General features: G+C 26.5%; 3 protein-coding genes across 3 annotated transcripts; 2 read left to right on the forward strand and 1 right to left on the reverse strand.

Annotated features, from left to right (window-relative positions):
• The first annotated feature begins 3,208 nt into the window (after positions 1-3,208).
• On the forward strand, positions 3,209-4,600 carry LOC119676594. The gene has a single exon (XM_038087839.1). The coding sequence runs from the start codon at positions 3,209-3,211 to the stop codon at positions 4,598-4,600; it is 1,392 nt and encodes a 463-aa protein (XP_037943767.1).
• Positions 4,601-4,625: 25 nt separating this feature from the next.
• LOC119684369 lies at positions 4,626-5,090 on the reverse strand. The gene is made up of 2 exons (XM_038098396.1): positions 5,015-5,090; positions 4,626-4,949 (listed from the first exon to the last, which is right to left on the reverse strand). The coding sequence occupies exons 1-2, from the start codon at positions 5,022-5,024 to the stop codon at positions 4,681-4,683; spliced, it is 279 nt and encodes a 92-aa protein (XP_037954324.1). The 5' UTR covers positions 5,025-5,090; the 3' UTR covers positions 4,626-4,680.
• A 3,722-nt stretch (positions 5,091-8,812) lies between these two features.
• On the forward strand, positions 8,813-9,335 carry LOC119684368. The gene is made up of 2 exons (XM_038098395.1): positions 8,813-8,872; positions 8,944-9,335. The coding sequence occupies exons 1-2, from the start codon at positions 8,863-8,865 to the stop codon at positions 9,225-9,227; spliced, it is 294 nt and encodes a 97-aa protein (XP_037954323.1). The 5' UTR covers positions 8,813-8,862; the 3' UTR covers positions 9,228-9,335.
• Positions 9,336-17,418: the final 8,083 nt, after the last annotated feature.

The raw sequence follows: 17,418 nt of genomic DNA on the forward strand, positions 1-17,418 counted from the left end.
TTAAAAGTTTGTGTTTGCTCTTTTTGTGAAAAAAAACGTTACTTTTTCAGTGTTTTGTATCTTTGTTATCATTTTTAAGCGGATGATTTATGACGTAATAGTTTCACATTTCCCACTAAAGTAATTTTTCTGCTGATATGAAATAAGACTCAATTTTAGGCGCATTTATGTCGTTAATTATTTTGAAATGGTTTCTCGGAATGAGGCTCAGAGAGTAAGAGAAAAAAGTTGATATTAGTTCTGATTTAATGATATTAACAGTAATTATCTTTTATTTAAAAAATCAGAAAAAGAACAATATAATAAAAGAGTAACTAAATTTAACATATAATATATTTTGCAAAACATAAAACTATTTTTATTTTATGAGTTTTAACCATATGTTATTTAAATTAGGTTAAAAAAATATTAGTTATGAAATTTTCATCTTCTTTCATCTTCAGTAGTATATATATTCTTTAACATTTCTTTCTATAGTCAATAAGTTTTCTTGAAGTGCAAAATGGTTTGATGTTTAAATCTGCCTTAGCTATGGTTAATGTATATGACCCCATAATCTCCGATTTGGAGAAAAAAAACATTATAAAAATTTCAAAAATTATGTCATCCTGAAAATGTTTATTTTTTAGTAAAATTTAGTACTGAATATAAATAAAATATAAACAATAAAAATTCTCGGAATATATTTGGAAAAAAAAATTTTTTTTTTGAAATTCAGCAGTTAATATTAGTACTTAAATATAAATAATAATATAAATTATTTAAACTATTTCTTCAATTTAAATTTTCTATTATTTATATAGCTAGAGTTATGGCTGTTTAAAAATGTGCCAATTTCTAAAATGCCAATTCTCAAAAACCCAATGGTCCATATCTCCCAGGAAAAAAATGTCAAAATTTTTTCCCGAGCCACCAAGAAAGCTCATAAAAAAAATTTTAAACTAATCGGAGGTGATGAGGTCATTTTCCGACTAACAATAACTTATATTTTATATTCGTTAAATTGAAAGATTCAGTGGAATGGTAAGAAAGAATTAAAAGAATTGGTTTTTTGTTTAAAAAAATAGATAGTATTCTGGAGACAAAAGTGTAGACTGTGTTTCTGAGATATTAAGATTTGAAATATCTTAAACTATGAACAACTAAAGTTTGCAATATTCAAATCCAAAACACCAACGATATGGCAGTGAGTATCATTTATTTTTCTATTTTACTTAGAACTTAAACGCTTCCCTGAAACTTCTCATGAGTTCTTTCATTTTGGTGTTTATTATTGAGTGGAAACGAAAAATTTTCAAACATTAATACCATCACTATTCCTCAGCGATTATAATACATCTCGTCACTCGTAGCATTTTTTTAAAATATGTTTTAAAATTACTCTTTTCTGAAAATTTGATAACTTTTCTCCTGAATATTGAGAGTTATAACGTCTCTCTTTGCTAAACTTTGGAAGAAAACTTATTCGGAAGATAGAGATAGTAGATGAGACAGTCTAAAAAGACTCCTACATGAATATACATGAATATACATGACTCCTATACTCCTACATGAATAAATCAAATCGATATATGATATTATTACAAACCTCGATGTTCGATTGTGTAGGACCAGTAATGAATTCACAATTGCGATGATAAATGACATGATATAATTGAAAAGACTATGACGTCGATAGGAATTTATGACCTAGATACATATTGTTAAGCAGAGTCTACATTTGTATACTTACTACATTCATATAAGCTAGTATTAAAAAAGAGGTTGTAACAGAAGCTTAATAATGTATTGAAACAATTAGGTAGGACGTCTATGTATGTTATTAATAATCAATAATCTTTACTCAATTCATAACCAAAAATATTTTATTACAATTAGAAATTTGTTTTTAAAAGGTATGAATATGTTTTTTATTTTATGTTAACATCTTTTGTTAAAACCCAAACCGATAATAAACAAATTATGCTAGATTTTGAATAATTAATTAAGAGGTGATTAAAAATGTTATTTATATAGTTGTATAGTTGTTATATATATGTAATAGTGTATAAGAAGAGGTAGTATTAGTTTTTCACATCGGATTTTGTGCTGACTATCCTTTTTTATTTTCTCATGAGAAAAAATTAATCCTTCAATAATATTTAGACAAACTAAAATACTACTATTTGATACCAAGAATTGTACTAATATTTAACTTTCTTATATGTAAAATATAATGTTTTAAAATTCAAAATTTAATCCGAGTATATATATCATACTCGGATTAGCATTTAATAATAATTACGACTCTCTAATGAATTATAAACCACAAAACTATCATCTGTATGTTAAAGGGTACTATCTATACAAGTGTCTAGTAGATTCAAACTGTTGTTTTAACTGTTTAAAGTATATCAGATTGCAGTGACCATTCATTACTTGTTTAACTCTTGCATTCTCAATACCTTTACCAAATATTTATATAAATTTTGAAAGATATTAGTTAATATTTAAACCGATTACGATATTACCTGCATTATTCTGCTACTCTCTTTATGAAATAATTTGCACTGCTGAGACCTTTGTTTATTTATTTATACTTTAAACAAATATTTTAATATATCTGCAAACAATGATTTCAAAATCGAGAATTGCTGATTCATGGCAAATTTTATTTTATGTTCACAAATCTAAATCATTTTAGTATTGCATTTTAACGAAAATGTGTATAAAAATTTTATTAATCTTAACCATCGCGCATAGTTGTTTTAGTTGCGAAATAAAAAAATCACTGAACTACAATTCAATACCATTTATAGTAAAAGTAATAAATTCCATTGGTGCTCATTATAATTTAAGTTCTTTTAGCTTAATCTATAACAGCAATACGATAAACAATGCGATACTAAATGAATTCTTTAATGTGCTTCAAAATACTAATCAGAGTTATTTCGCGGAGCGAACTCAGTTGATTGGGAACGCCAACAGCCATTTGAAGTTGGCAAACATATTTGATCACAACTTGCTTATCATCACTCAATCCAACAACATTACTGATGACACACTAAATATCTCAACTACGATAGCACGTGGACGCCGAAATTGCTATTCTGTATTTCTTATCACTCACGTGTGTAATGAAGCTGATCTCAAGCAGTTTTTTGAATATCTCTGGGTCAAGCAATTTCGAAGGCCTCTACTTATAACAAATGACAACGAATTGTATACAATGGAACCCTATCCTGAAATAAAAGTCAAAAATGTTACTACGGCGAATATAAGCGAATACTTTCCTAAAGCCTATAGTAATTTTTTGGGATACCGTTTACGTTTGCCGGTACAGGTGGATATACCGCAAACGTTTTTAAGTACAAGATTAAAAGATGGTCTTATATACTTAGATGGTGTTGGTGGAATAATTTTTCGAAAATTCATGCAGCACATCAATGTTTCGCTAGAAGTATATAGTTTGATGGAGAAGAATGGCAGTAACTATATGAATATGTCACACATTTTAGATATGCTAATACGGAACTGCATTGAAATAAGTGCGCAGCAGTATACAACTTTAAAACCAGTGGATGTTGATTACAGTTACCCATATGTAATAACACAACGTTGTCTTATGGTACCATTAAACAGTGCAATTCCACGAAATCTCTATCTTTTGCTGCCGTTCCGTTGGTATATTTGGTTATTTCTAATAACTTTTATGATTACAGCCGATTTGTTACTAAGAATATTTCATAAGTGTAATCAACGTCGTGGTTGGAGAACAAGTAGAGCATTAGGTGAATTTCTTAAACAAGGTGGTGTCTTCTATTTCATGCTTCTTTTAATGCTGGCGATACCAATACAATCATTAAAGCTATTTAGACCACGTCTGGCCACATCATTTTTGTTTTTTCGTAAGTTATTATGGAGTTATGGCATAATATTCACATTTTTCTACATTTCACAACTATACTCCAATATGCTTACAACGTTATTAACAATCACGCTGTTTAATACACCCGAAATGAAAGAAACCGATATTATTAATGCGAAACGTCCAATAATGATTTTAAAGCAGGAGGAGGAATCTATTTTCCATAACCTGAAGTCCGTAGAAAAATTAAAAAAACTTATAGTTTACGGAGATATTGCTGAATATCATTATAACCGCAATACATTCAACAGATCTTATATATATCCTATTAGCAGTGAGCGTTGGGACTTCCTTAGCATGCAACAACGTTTTCTCGATAATAAAAAATTTTGGTACTCTAGTGTTTGTTTCGGATCATTTCCATTGCAATACCAAATGCGAGCCGATTCACATTTTGAAGAACCATTGAAGAACTTTATTTTTATTTCATATGAAAGTGGTTTATACTATTATTGGATATCAAACTGTTATCAGCGTGCTAAGAAATTGGGATATTTGCATGATTTTAAGAATAATTATGATGAGTTTAATACTAGTGCTGTAACGGAAACTGGATTATCACTTAAGTCGCTTTCACCTTTAATATATCTTTATATTATTGGCATAATTTTGAGTTTTTTAGTGTTTCTTTTTGAAGTGAAATTTGTAAACTTAAGAAAATTACGAAAATTTTATAAGAAACTTAGGCAGTGAATGGAAAAAAACGTTCAACCTTTAGTATAGTTTTAATTTAAATGATTTATTATATGCCTTCACATCTATACAGTTGTTACTTAAGCCAATGTAGGTGGATTTTCTGGTTGTTTCCAAACCCAGTTATCCCAGGGAATGCACTCCTTCAACAAATGCATGTAAGCCAATCCGTGAGGACATTGCATTTCTGTTGCTGGTACATCAAGTGTTTCGCAGTACCAATATTTAGCGTGATCGAAATGATGTGGATAGGTCTCTCCTACCTCGATGGGATCACGACAACCGGATCGTCCATCAGTAGCGGAGACAGTTACAAAAACAACCGTAGCGAGTACGACAAAGCAAAGGACTATAAGCAAAATTTATATGCACTTCATTATTGATAGCAGAATTTGTTATTTTGCAATTACTTACAGAATTTCATTTTTGTAGCACAAAATTTGCAAGAACCTGATATGACAATACTAACATATCATCAAATTATATTGACTTTTTATACTAAATAATACACAAATCAATGTACAAATACGAAAAAAAAATATTTGCAAATTTTTAGTTAACACAACACAAATTAAATAAACTTGTTGAGATACTTATCAATTATTAACATTTATGTAGATTGTTTTTCTTCGAAAAAAATGTTTAAATATTATTTTTAAGTATATCAAAAAAGAACAATTCCATTGATATTACTCACAAGTGTGATAATATCAGAACTGATAAACTTAACGTTATCATCTGTACCATTCAATGTCACTTAGTTATGATCCAGTGCATATACAAATGCAGTTCCTTGGTTCAACTACCGATTCGTGATATGTTATAAATATAACTAATGGGTTAAATTGTTTCTCCTACTTCTTAGGTAAACAGTGTATATTTTATTAAAATATATTAATATCCAATTATAATAAATATTTAAGCACAAAGAATTATGAGGGATAATTATATGGCAATGATTTGATCATCGATATTCATAGATTTTTCTTTTTAGAAATAATAACATAATTAACAGCGACCTGAAAAAGTCTTCAGCACTTTGTAAGTTTCATAATCGAATATGTTATTAAGCCTGAAGCTCACTGTGATATCATATTTAGAATAAAAATTGACAAATTTTTATTTAATTTAAACTGATTAATTCATTAAGTAATTAAGTTAGGACCCACAATCTGTATAGTTATGGAGAAGTTTAACACATTTATGCAATGTGAATTAAAAAGGATATTTCTTATTTGTATGAAATATTCACAAAAAATTAAGAACAATATGTCTAAAAGCTAAATAAGTTCGAATGAAGCCACTAAAAATAGTGTAGAAAAATGAGATAACGAGAACCTTCTGAGTATAAACACTGCTATTCTTCAAACACCATAAGTTGAATAGCAATACTTAAATACTATAACTGTAAATTTAGAATACAGAATTCTGAATTCAGAGTGGGCTAGAAATTTTCGGACTAAGTTACAAAACAATATTTTTTTGAATAAATTTGGTTTTATTCACGAACATAATCTTCTTCAAGAGTAATACAATCATTCCAGCACTTCTATAACATTTCGACACCTCTCTTGTAAACTTTAAAAATTTTTCTTAACCTTAAAACACACATATATTTTGGCAATGACATGGAACATTTTTTTAATATTTGCGATCAAATGCTAGTCTCTGACTAGCATGAGTCAGAGACTATGCTAAATCTAAATCTAATGAGTACAGTGGATGTGGGAGGATTTCGGTTATAAAATATAATTAATTAATATATCCCAATTATATAGTTTGATACTACTAACTCAAAGTGATGAAGATGACATCAATAGGCATATAATACATTATATACTTTTAACTTGTAAGATCAAAGGTATAGGTATAACGAATTCCATGTATCTGTCTGTCAATATGTTGTTACGCACACATAGTTTCCCATTTTCTTGTTAATCCAGGTAAATCAAATCGATGTATAGAATATTGTATAAGAAAAATACTGCAAAACATAACAAGAAATGTCGATGATGATTTCTTTAGAATGTTTGGCTGCCTATTTACTTGTGTAACTGGTAATAAGCAAGCAGAAACGCCCAAGTCGCGTATGGAACATTCAGATTCAGATTTCGAGTAAATCAGGTCGATATATATACAGGATTTGGGTCAATACAAAATAATATGCGTAATCAATTTTAATTATAAAAACTTGTAAATAAATAAAATAAAAATGGATTTTTAAATAACAATGATAATAAAAATTGGCAACTCTTAACTTTTATATTAAAGAGTACTTAGGTAATATACAAAATTTACATGACGTATATCAATCAATATGTAATCTTTATACTTTATATTATTTCTAGTTTTCATTTTAATAATAAATTTTTGTGTAGTAAAGTAGCAATAAATTGCTTTTCACTAGGACTTGTAATGTATATAGAAAACAGTTTTAAATAATATTATTATATGATTTTAATACAATAATAATATATGATTACGAAAGTGGTTTCGAAAAATAGTAAACTACACAACAAAAATTTATTTTATATTATTTTAATTAATTGAATTTTTAGCTGTCCATACAACTATTTCGAATATTGCCAAATACCTATCATCAGTGGTCTTGAAAATATTTTTTATATTTAATTATTCGTAAGAAATTGTTGAAACTGCAAGCAGCAGGAATTTAACTCGTGCCCTGCCAAATTTGAAGTTTAGAGTCAGCGCTTCTTAACTTACTGATCCAAAGCCGTACTTGGATGACTTTTATATTCGCACATTTTTCTGGAGTTTTGTTCATTTGCTGTGAAAGTTTATTCACTTGCTGTGTTTATATTAAAACGAAATCATAAACCAGCTGTGGAATAATTTAATCAATTAATTATATTTATTTATAATTGTTATAATTCAATATTATTCTGTTTGTAGAACCATTATTTGTTGCATGCTTCTATAATAATATATAATAATAATGTATAATATTTTAAAGGATTTAATTAATATATAATTTATTTTTGTTTTTATAAAATAATGAAAAATTTTATCAATGCGCTACGCAATGACCCCATAATGTGATACTATAATTGATCACATTTAGATAGCTATATATATACTATATCTATATTTGTGGTTTTTGTAACTTCAACTATCTTAAGAAATATTTCAAAATAGAATTAGTTAATTTAAATGATATGAAATGTATTGTCCGCGGGCATATTTAGGTGCAATTTAATTTAAGTTACTAGGCATATTGCAGATGCGAAATTTGAAAGAAATTTTGACATTGGCATAAATAAATATTTTTTTTTCCCTTTAATTCAATTCATCAAATTTTTTGTTTTTGTTAATGACTATGAATGGAATGGAATATTTATAAGATGCAAAGATTGCATAATGAATTGTGTGAATTGTTAAGTTGACACTTAATTTAACTTTAATTGTTTTTTAATAGAAAGAGTTGAAATTTAATGCTTTGCATAATAAAAACCACCAAATTTAAGTTAACAAACATTTTAAAGTATTTTAAAAGTATTTCTTTTTAACGCCTGCGAGAAAAATTCGGCTTAAATATAAAAAATAAGAAAAAAGCTGTGCAAAATTATTCAAAATTTAACAGTTTTTTGTTCGTGGCAAAGCTCAAGGCGTACAAAATGTTAACGTGAGTTTTAACGCCACTTGACCAATATAATCCAAATTTTTGCTATTTTTTTCTTTTTTTAAATAATAAACATCTTTTTGTACAATATACAATATACAAAACCTATACACAGAAAAGTTTTGAATATCATTTATTTTCCAAAAAAAAACTTTTTAAACGATTTTTTATTATATTACAAAAGTGTTAACAGTATTGGTAAGACTCATCTGGCAGTGTCTTAAATTGGCCTAAGCCAACGAAGTATTTCAAATCATTAATAACTCTTTTTCAACGACAGCTATTAAAGTTTTATAATAGAAGTGGCAGTATATGCTAAAAATAAATATTTTTGTTTAAATATATACAAAAGTTGTTAATTAATTTCGCATTATTAAATAACAATAAATAAAATTATTATTGGTCAAAGTTTTAAAAAAATTGAAAACTTTTTAATTAAGTTTTTATTAAATTAATAAAAAATTTGAAACAAGTTAAGTGCTTTCACTTGTTTGTTAAAATTGTTCTAAAATTGTTTGCTGATAAGAACTGAAATATCTTTAATATAAATAACACTGAAAACAATGAAACTCACAACACATCTTTGTGATTTTTTTGGTAAAATACTGGAACAGTTGCCAATATGCAAAAAGGTTTTTATATTACTTCCCAATATAGTTCTACATAACCTGTATAAATATTATATATTTTTATTTATTTACAGTATCACTTATTGCAATCTTGCTTGTGGCATGCATTGCCTTTGCTGCTGCTGGTAAAGCACGTTATCATGGTCAGGACATCTATGCCGAACCAGACTGCTCTATTGTGAGCGACTATTCACGTATGTTCCGCGATATCTCAGATCCAACACACTACTGGATTTGCCCAGAAGGACAAGAGAAGGCTGATTACATACAATGCCCACCAAATTATGCTTTCATGGAGAAAGAACAAATGTGTGTAGTCTGGGAGAGTTGGCATTGGGTTGAACCTTACACAAAATAAATTCTGTTCTAACAAAATGTCAATTAGATTGAATTGATTGATGTATAAGAAATGCAATAAACCTTATCAAAATAAATAATGGCAAAAAAAAAAAATTAAAACACAAACATTCCTTCATGGTTTTGAGTACACCTTATCTTATTTTTAATTTATTTTTGATTAAAATTGATAGACACATCAAATGATGGCACAAAAAAGGTCAGAAGCGCTTGACACTTGAGTTTTGACAACAAAAATGCTATTTAATTCGGAAAAATGGAAAGGGCACGTTCAACATTTCTAGTGACTAGATGTATATATACATCAATAAATTGATATTGGAAAGTAAATCAAGAGAAATTACATCAAAGTAGATTTATGTAAATAATTAATATGATACCTTAATTTCATGTCTATAGTCAGTGTGATTGATTGTCAGTTCAGTGTACATTATTGATAAAAATGTTCAATTCTGATGTTAACTAAGTTTGTATGAAATACATTATATTAATTAATTTTCTTTCTTTTGAAAATTGTTAATTTTAATCATCAAAGATTTATCTTAATAGGTTAAAATAGTAACAATATACTTGTAAAACTGCATTTCAATCGATGATAGAATACTTAATAATAAATTTGTTAAATAATTAATTTTATAGATATGCTTTAAAATATTTTATTTTAACTATTCAAACATTTAATGACATTTATTTTTAATTTATACCCTTCCATTAAGAATTTCTTTCAATTTATCAACAACATTATATGGATTGACATTTTTATTTAATTACCATCGAAAGACCTATATATAGTATTTCGGCTGCAGGTCTCATACTTATAGAATTTATCTTGCAAAAATAATATTTCATTTGTAAATTTCTGGATATACGCTTTTTTGATAAAATTATCTTTTGAAAAAAATAACTTTTTTAAAAGTTAGAAGTAGTCGAATAGTAAAGAAAAGACAAGAACAAATATTTTTTAATTTGGCTCACCATACAATTCTTTTTCGAGTACTGTCACGTACTCATCATCAGTGGTCTTAGGACATATTTGAATTTCTTTGTAATTAGTTTATAGTCCGTATATAATTTGTTTGGACTGCAAGTACCAGGCTTAGAACTCAAGCCTGTCAAATTAAAAGCAATGACTAATCGTGGATTTCCACAAGTAACCAAGGCTGCACAATCTTTTAATACTCAAATTCCAGGTTTTTAATTGTCCCTTATTTATTTTTTAGTATTACTTATTTTTAAGTGATACTAACCAAAGCAGTTGCCGTGTTTTAAATTAGAGTGCGCTTATAAACTACAGCTTTATTTGGGAACACAAGTTCAACGAATTGAACTTTTCTTTGCTTTTCGACTGCTTCCAACTTTTAAATAGTTTCTTTTCGTCATTAAAATGCATCACTCTAGGCTCCTCAAATCTAAATACGTGTTCTCGATCTGGAGTAACGAACTTGTTAATCATGTAATATAGTAAGATTGCAATAAATACAATACCAGTGAATATAATTTATTGTTAAAGCTATGTAGTGTTACTTTGTTATTATGTTATCAAGTTCATTATTCAAGATCATGAATGTCACATACTTTTATATCATAAATAGCAAAAAGTTCTGTTATTCTCAATTTTATGTTGCTTAAGCTTAATGTCATTGATTATCCTTTATATATTCTAAAATGTAATCAGAACTTCATACAACATATGCATACATTCAATTTTTTTTTTTAATTTTCCGTAGTATTTTAAGATTTAATAGCGAATACATACATAGCCGATATAATGCAAACACAATATTAATATCTGTGGAGAATGACTTTAGTTAAAAATTTCAAAGTTATATTTTTCAAGTATTTCATATGCTTTTATATATCTTAACTATTTGATTCAACAACTCAAGACTCAGCACTTCTTAGACTGAGTAGTCTTAAAAAACAAGGGAGACCCTGATGATGACTCTCAAGAGGAGTAGAAAAATAGAGTATAATAAAAAATATTAAACGTTGAATTATTTAACAAAAATACGGACTTAGAGCCGAATCAAAAAGTATATTTGATCATTATAAAAAAACAGGTCGATAAGTAAATTTAAAAAAATTTTATTTTTAAATACATATAGCCATTTTTTAATGTTATGATACTTTAACCCATTTCAGCAATTCTTATAACTATGTATGTATATAAATCGCATAAAACCATTTAAACACATTATTACTCTTCATAAAATATGATCCTATCTTAATACTCTAGAGCTATATCTCATCGCGAAAAATTCTTAAAATTTATGAGCACTACTTAAAGTTATTTAACGTTAAGACACATTTCGATTTAAGCAATAATTTTTTATTTCATTTTGAATTAAAAACTACTTGACTGATGACCTTCTTCCACACACATGAACTATTAGAAATGTCATTTATTATTTAACTAAAGGATTTATTGCCTATCCAAAATATCATCAAACAAATCACAAAATTATATTTTCAGATTAAATGGGTTTGGTAAGAGTTTCATAGAAAATTCATCAATTGAAGTGAAAATATTGCACATTTTTATAAGATTTATGGTGCACAAAAGCTGTTAGAAGTTTTTTCATAATTTAAAGTAGATTGGATTTGGTGAAGATATTTATGCTTTTCTTCACTTGATTTCTTGAAATGCAGCAATTCAAGTACTGCGCCCACAAATAAATTGGAAGTGAAATTTTGTGCTCTTCACTGAAAATGAAATGGAACAAATTCAATAGGAAAAAAAAAACTAAATTGACTGAAAAACATTTGTTATATGAGTGTTACGTGATGAGTACCTCAAGTTTATAATATGTTTATGTCGAGCACATTTGAGAGGTACTCTCATTGCTTTAAGATACAAAAAAAAACAAAAATCAGAAATTCGGTAACTTTTATCAAAAGTAAATTACCAAAAAGATTTATTGTGTTAAACAATTTTTATGTGAACTTTTATTTGAAGTATATATGTGTTTAATAAAAATTACATAAAAAATTAAAACTCATAAATAAAACTTACTTTATAACTACATAAAAATTAAATACTGTATATATACATTGTTGAAGGTAGTTGAAATTTTAAGAATAGTATTACAGATATATGCAACAACTGCTAAAAAACAATACTTATATCACTTAAGATTCAGTTTACGTCATCCTTACACTACTCACTTGGGTATAAAGTGTTAATAATATTAAGTTATTGTCTAATAAATACATTAAAGGCGCCATGATTCACATGTTTAGATACTTCAAATGTCATTAAGTTACTTACAAATTATTGAGTTTTGTAAAAACTCTTCGATATGTAAATTTCGATGGTCATGTAAATTTGTAAAGTAATTTGTAAAGTATTATATTTCAAATACTTTGAGGATTTATTGACTCACTGTTTACATATTAATATTAACAAATTAAATATTTTGACAATGAACTTATTATTTATTAGAGTTATTGATAGATACTTTTAAAATCGTGAAGTGTTTTTTCACAAAAATTAAAAAAAATAATTGTTTTATTTTAATTAAGTGTAATACACAGTGTATTATAAACTCATGATTCACTTATATTAAAATGTGAATTTTTATACAAAAATATGAGTCAAGTTTATAATCTTGAGCTATTAAATATTTAAACACATATTATTAGAATTTTTTTAAATTATTATTAATTACCTTTATTAAAATTATAGATTAATGTTGTTACATTATTTCTGATACCCAGTGCTATAGTGAACTTGACACATATGAGAATTGATGAAATTGTCATATTGAAGTTAATTTTAAAAAGTTAACAACTTTTTTCACGAATATTGATATTAGAAAAGGAATAATAAAAAACAAAGAATAAGAATGAAGAAAGTTAAAAGAATAAAATATTCAACTACTGTAATGAAAGTCTAATATAAATTATATGTTTAAAGGTCAAATATTCCTTTTAGTCAGCGTATTTCTTTTAATATTCACTGTAGAAATTGTGGAAACTTATAGGAAAATATAAAAAATAAGTATTTTCTCTGAGACTGTCTACCTTTGGCAGACAGTCTTTCTTCAAAACAATCAGGTTTTGAGGGAAGTATTTTTTCTGATAGCTTATCAGGCTGTTCAGCGGTAAGAACAGAGCGAAAGAAGATTATTCCTATTACTTTTTATTACAACTAACCAACCAGAGAATTTTAGAATATGAGTAAATCACATTTTTTATTTTTGATTATCGTGATTTTAAGAGTATTTGATAACGCATTATTGAAAACAAAAAAATCGAATTTCGAAACCTTATATTTTAAACACTAACCTTTATCGAAATTTATCAACGTTTTTAAAAAAGTTGTTCAGAATAGCTGACTTTATATAAATCCGTTATCAAATGGGCATACCCGCATAATAGGAACATACTAAATAGGTATGTTTCTAATTATATATTTCTAATTATATAAAATTTTTCATGGACCATAAATCTATTTGGAGTATTGCCAATATTATATATTATATTATAATATTATAATATCTATATATATTTAATCATGAATAATTTTTTGGTGTACAAGTACCAAGGGTTAAACTTATATCCTGTCAAACTTTGAAGCTCAGTATCAGCATTTATTAGCCAACACATCCAGAACCGTACTAGACTGCTGTTGTACTAACTTGGAGTTTGTCAATATGTTTTTTAATTTTTTTTTATTGTGTATTTTTGGGTGAAGTTGCTTTTGGCACTCTGTATCTCAATCTGTAAATATTGAAACCTCCTTACTTATAAATTTTTCGTTTCTCGGATCAGGAATCACCTTACAATATTTAAACATTACACTGTAAAAGATATTGCTCGCATAAAGCATAAGTAGAAATTAAATAAAAAGAGAATTACTTAAATTTAGAATGTCAATTTTTCAATTTATAATATTAATTCAATGGATTTAGTGTACATTAAATTTGTTTATTATATAAAATGTAAATACGGTATTAAAATAAGTGTACCGTATCAGCAGAAGCATATTGTGATTTAATTCACTTTATTTTTACTGCCCGAAAGCATAAATAAAAACATTATTGTTATTTTATTCGTTTTAGATATAAATTTATATACTTTATTCAGAGCATGACATCTGCATATCTTTTGTTAGACTTTTTTCAATTCAAATCACAAAGAAGCACTAAAAGGAAAATTCATACAAAGCCTGTTTAAGAGTGATTGATGTTTGTCAATCCGCCTCATTTAAATTTAGAAGAAGGAAATTCGATTCAAAAGGTGAGAAAAATATGAAAAAAGGTTGATAATTGAATTTATTAAAAAAATTCCAATCAAAACTGCGAGCCAAAATTAAATTAATCAATGCTTAATAAATGTGTTGTTTTTATAATTTTTTTCAATTTTGATGTTTAAGACGTGTTTCTAAGCCACTTGTTTAATAAATTTGTCTATATCTTACTAAATATATCATTCCATGTCACGTTGGAATTTTTTCTGACAATAAAATTGCAAACAATCTTGTCAGAATAGCTTCTCTGTTAATAGGTTCAAAACTATTCTATGTCTCAAGAATAAGTAATATTTTCTTAATTAATTTGGAAAAAAGAGAAAAAACAGAAGGAACTATTTTTTTTCGACAATAAACTTACAAACATATTTGCCAAAATGGGAATAGATTCTCTGCTAGTAGGTCCAAAACTATTCTATGACTTAAGAATAAGTAATATTTTCTTAATTAATTTGGAAAAAATATAAGAAACAGAAAAACTTTACTGGCACCAAGTACCATGACTTTCACAATCAAAATCCCTCATTGGTATCTCTAACCTCAAACGATTTATGGTTTGTATAAAACTAAACAAAAACAACTTAAGAATTTTAAGAAACCCCGTGCCGGGAGTTTGTCTTGCTCTGATGTATAAATGGAAGAAATATCTAAGTGGACATCTTATTTTAGATAAAAGAATAAAACTCAGTGAAATAAGTTTATTACTACAATTTATCGAGGCAATCAGACTTGGAGAGCCATTTCAAATCCATGAAGAGGGCACAATAAATCTTTAGGTAGCACTGATAAGTCTGCAAACATAATAATAATATTAAGCATATAACTAACATACATATATTCTAGCATCTGAAAAAATTTTAGAATTTTAAAGTATTTTCGGTATTGCATCAATCTTTTATTGGGAATATGCTTTAAAGCTAGAATGATCTACTTATCTCTATAAAATTGATTTCAAGTCTTCACTTGTCTAATGTTTATTAATTTGTCTATCTTTAAGAACAAATGTCTTATAGTTTTTATTCCATAGTTATAGTACATATTCTTTAAGAAGGAACATCTTATAGTTCTTTATTCCTTAGTTATATTTCACATTCTTTATATGGCATATCGTTCATTGATTTGCCTATCTTTAAGAACACAAATCTTTTGAAATTCATATTTCACAGTTAAATTCCATATTGTATGTATTGCATATTGTCTATTTATTTGTCTATCTTTAAGAACAAACTTCTTGTAGTTTATATTATTCCATAGCAATATTCCGTATATTGTATATATTTTATAATTGCAATATTGCAAAATATTATGATTAATAGTTTAAATATTTTCCTTATAAATACATACAATTAAAAACATTCATTTTCATTCTGTACAAAAAAATTTCATATTTATCCATTTAAAGTAGATTGGAAGCTGAAGTGTTTGATATAAATTGATATGAATGGAAAATAAAATTAATTAAAAATGTATTTTATATAAATTTTTAAAGTTTTTTGAATTTAAAAAAATAAAATTTATTTTTGATAAAATTGAAAGATGTGTAAATTTATTTTATTTAAAATCAGTTTTAAATTTTTTTAAACAATTGAAGAATGTTTTATACATTGTTTTGGTCATTTTTATTCAAATAATATACTGAATAACATTTTTCTAATCTTAATCAAAGAAATATTTCTTCTACAATAAATTATTGAAAAGTAAAAAGTATTAAATATGCAAAATATATTTATGTCATTGCTCCCAAATCTTCAGCATAAAACCAACAATATACGTATATTATATAAAGTTATTATTTATATCACATTTTATCCTGCAGAAATGAATACAATTTATTATCACCTGGCAACTCGGATGTGCTGGTAATATGGTATTAGTATTTGAAAAATATGTTCAATTTACAATGAAATTGTATTCAACTTTTCAATTTGATGACGTCAGGCAATTTATTTTATTTCAACTTCTGTATTTTGTATCTTAAAGGTTAAAAGGAAAACTTTATTTACATAGTCGTTGTTACATCATACATAATATTTCAGTATTATTCCTTATCGAACTCGGAAATTCTACTTATACTCAGAAATATGTGACAACAAATTGTTAGATGTCATAGGACGGAACAAAGGGTTAATTAGTTGTGGCACTTGTCATGGACCAATTATAACAAGAAAAAAATAAATATATATTACTATTTGTATATGTTATTTGTTAGAGTGCAATACGTAGATAGAACAAAAAAAAGGATATTTTTTTGTTTGACATTAAATCGTCAACGAGGCGGTTAAAAGCCATTAATCAAATATGCAAAGGGTAAATTTTTGAATTTATTATTAATGTGTTGAAGTTAAGTTGTTTAAGTTAAGAATGGTTTCAATGCTTTTTGAGAATTGTTAAAAAAAAATGAATGCAAACAACATTTTCCAAGAAATATTATTATCAATGAAGGATATACATATTTGTGTATTAGTAATAATACTAACAAACACTCAAGAAACTAAACAAAAGTTGTATTGTCTAAGGTATGGGTTCAGAAGTAAAATATAGATGAGGAAAGTATATATATAAATATTAGCAGATTGTATCACCGTAAGAAAAAGAGGAAAGTTGAGAAAGACAATTTTTTAATATATAAATATATAGTAAAAAATAAGCTTTTCGAGAGCACTACTTGTACTTTTATATGTAATAAATGCTTTAATTATAAACTATATTTCTCTTTTGTATTAATTTGCACTTTATAATTCTAATAAACTAATTGCTTAATACGGTAATCATTGTGAACTTGAAGAAATCTGCCTTTTCTGAACTGTAGTATATTGATTTGATGATATTCATTAATGTTATCAATCTTTTATTGGAGGACATATCTTCATAGCCGCTTTATGATGGATGATAACCGCTTTCTGAAACGGAAAATTACTATGAATCTCCGATATATGGTCCG

Source organism: Teleopsis dalmanni, chromosome 2 (genome assembly GCF_002237135.1).
Source record: "Teleopsis dalmanni isolate 2A chromosome 2, ASM223713v2, whole genome shotgun sequence".
NCBI classification, from domain to species: Eukaryota; Metazoa; Arthropoda; class Insecta; order Diptera; family Diopsidae; genus Teleopsis; species Teleopsis dalmanni.

What these genes read in the sequence shown, in the direction of transcription:
- LOC119676594 (XM_038087839.1), top strand. Translation starts at nt 3,209, where the DNA reads ATGGAACCCTATCCTGAAATAAAAGTCAAAAATGTTACTACGGCGAAT.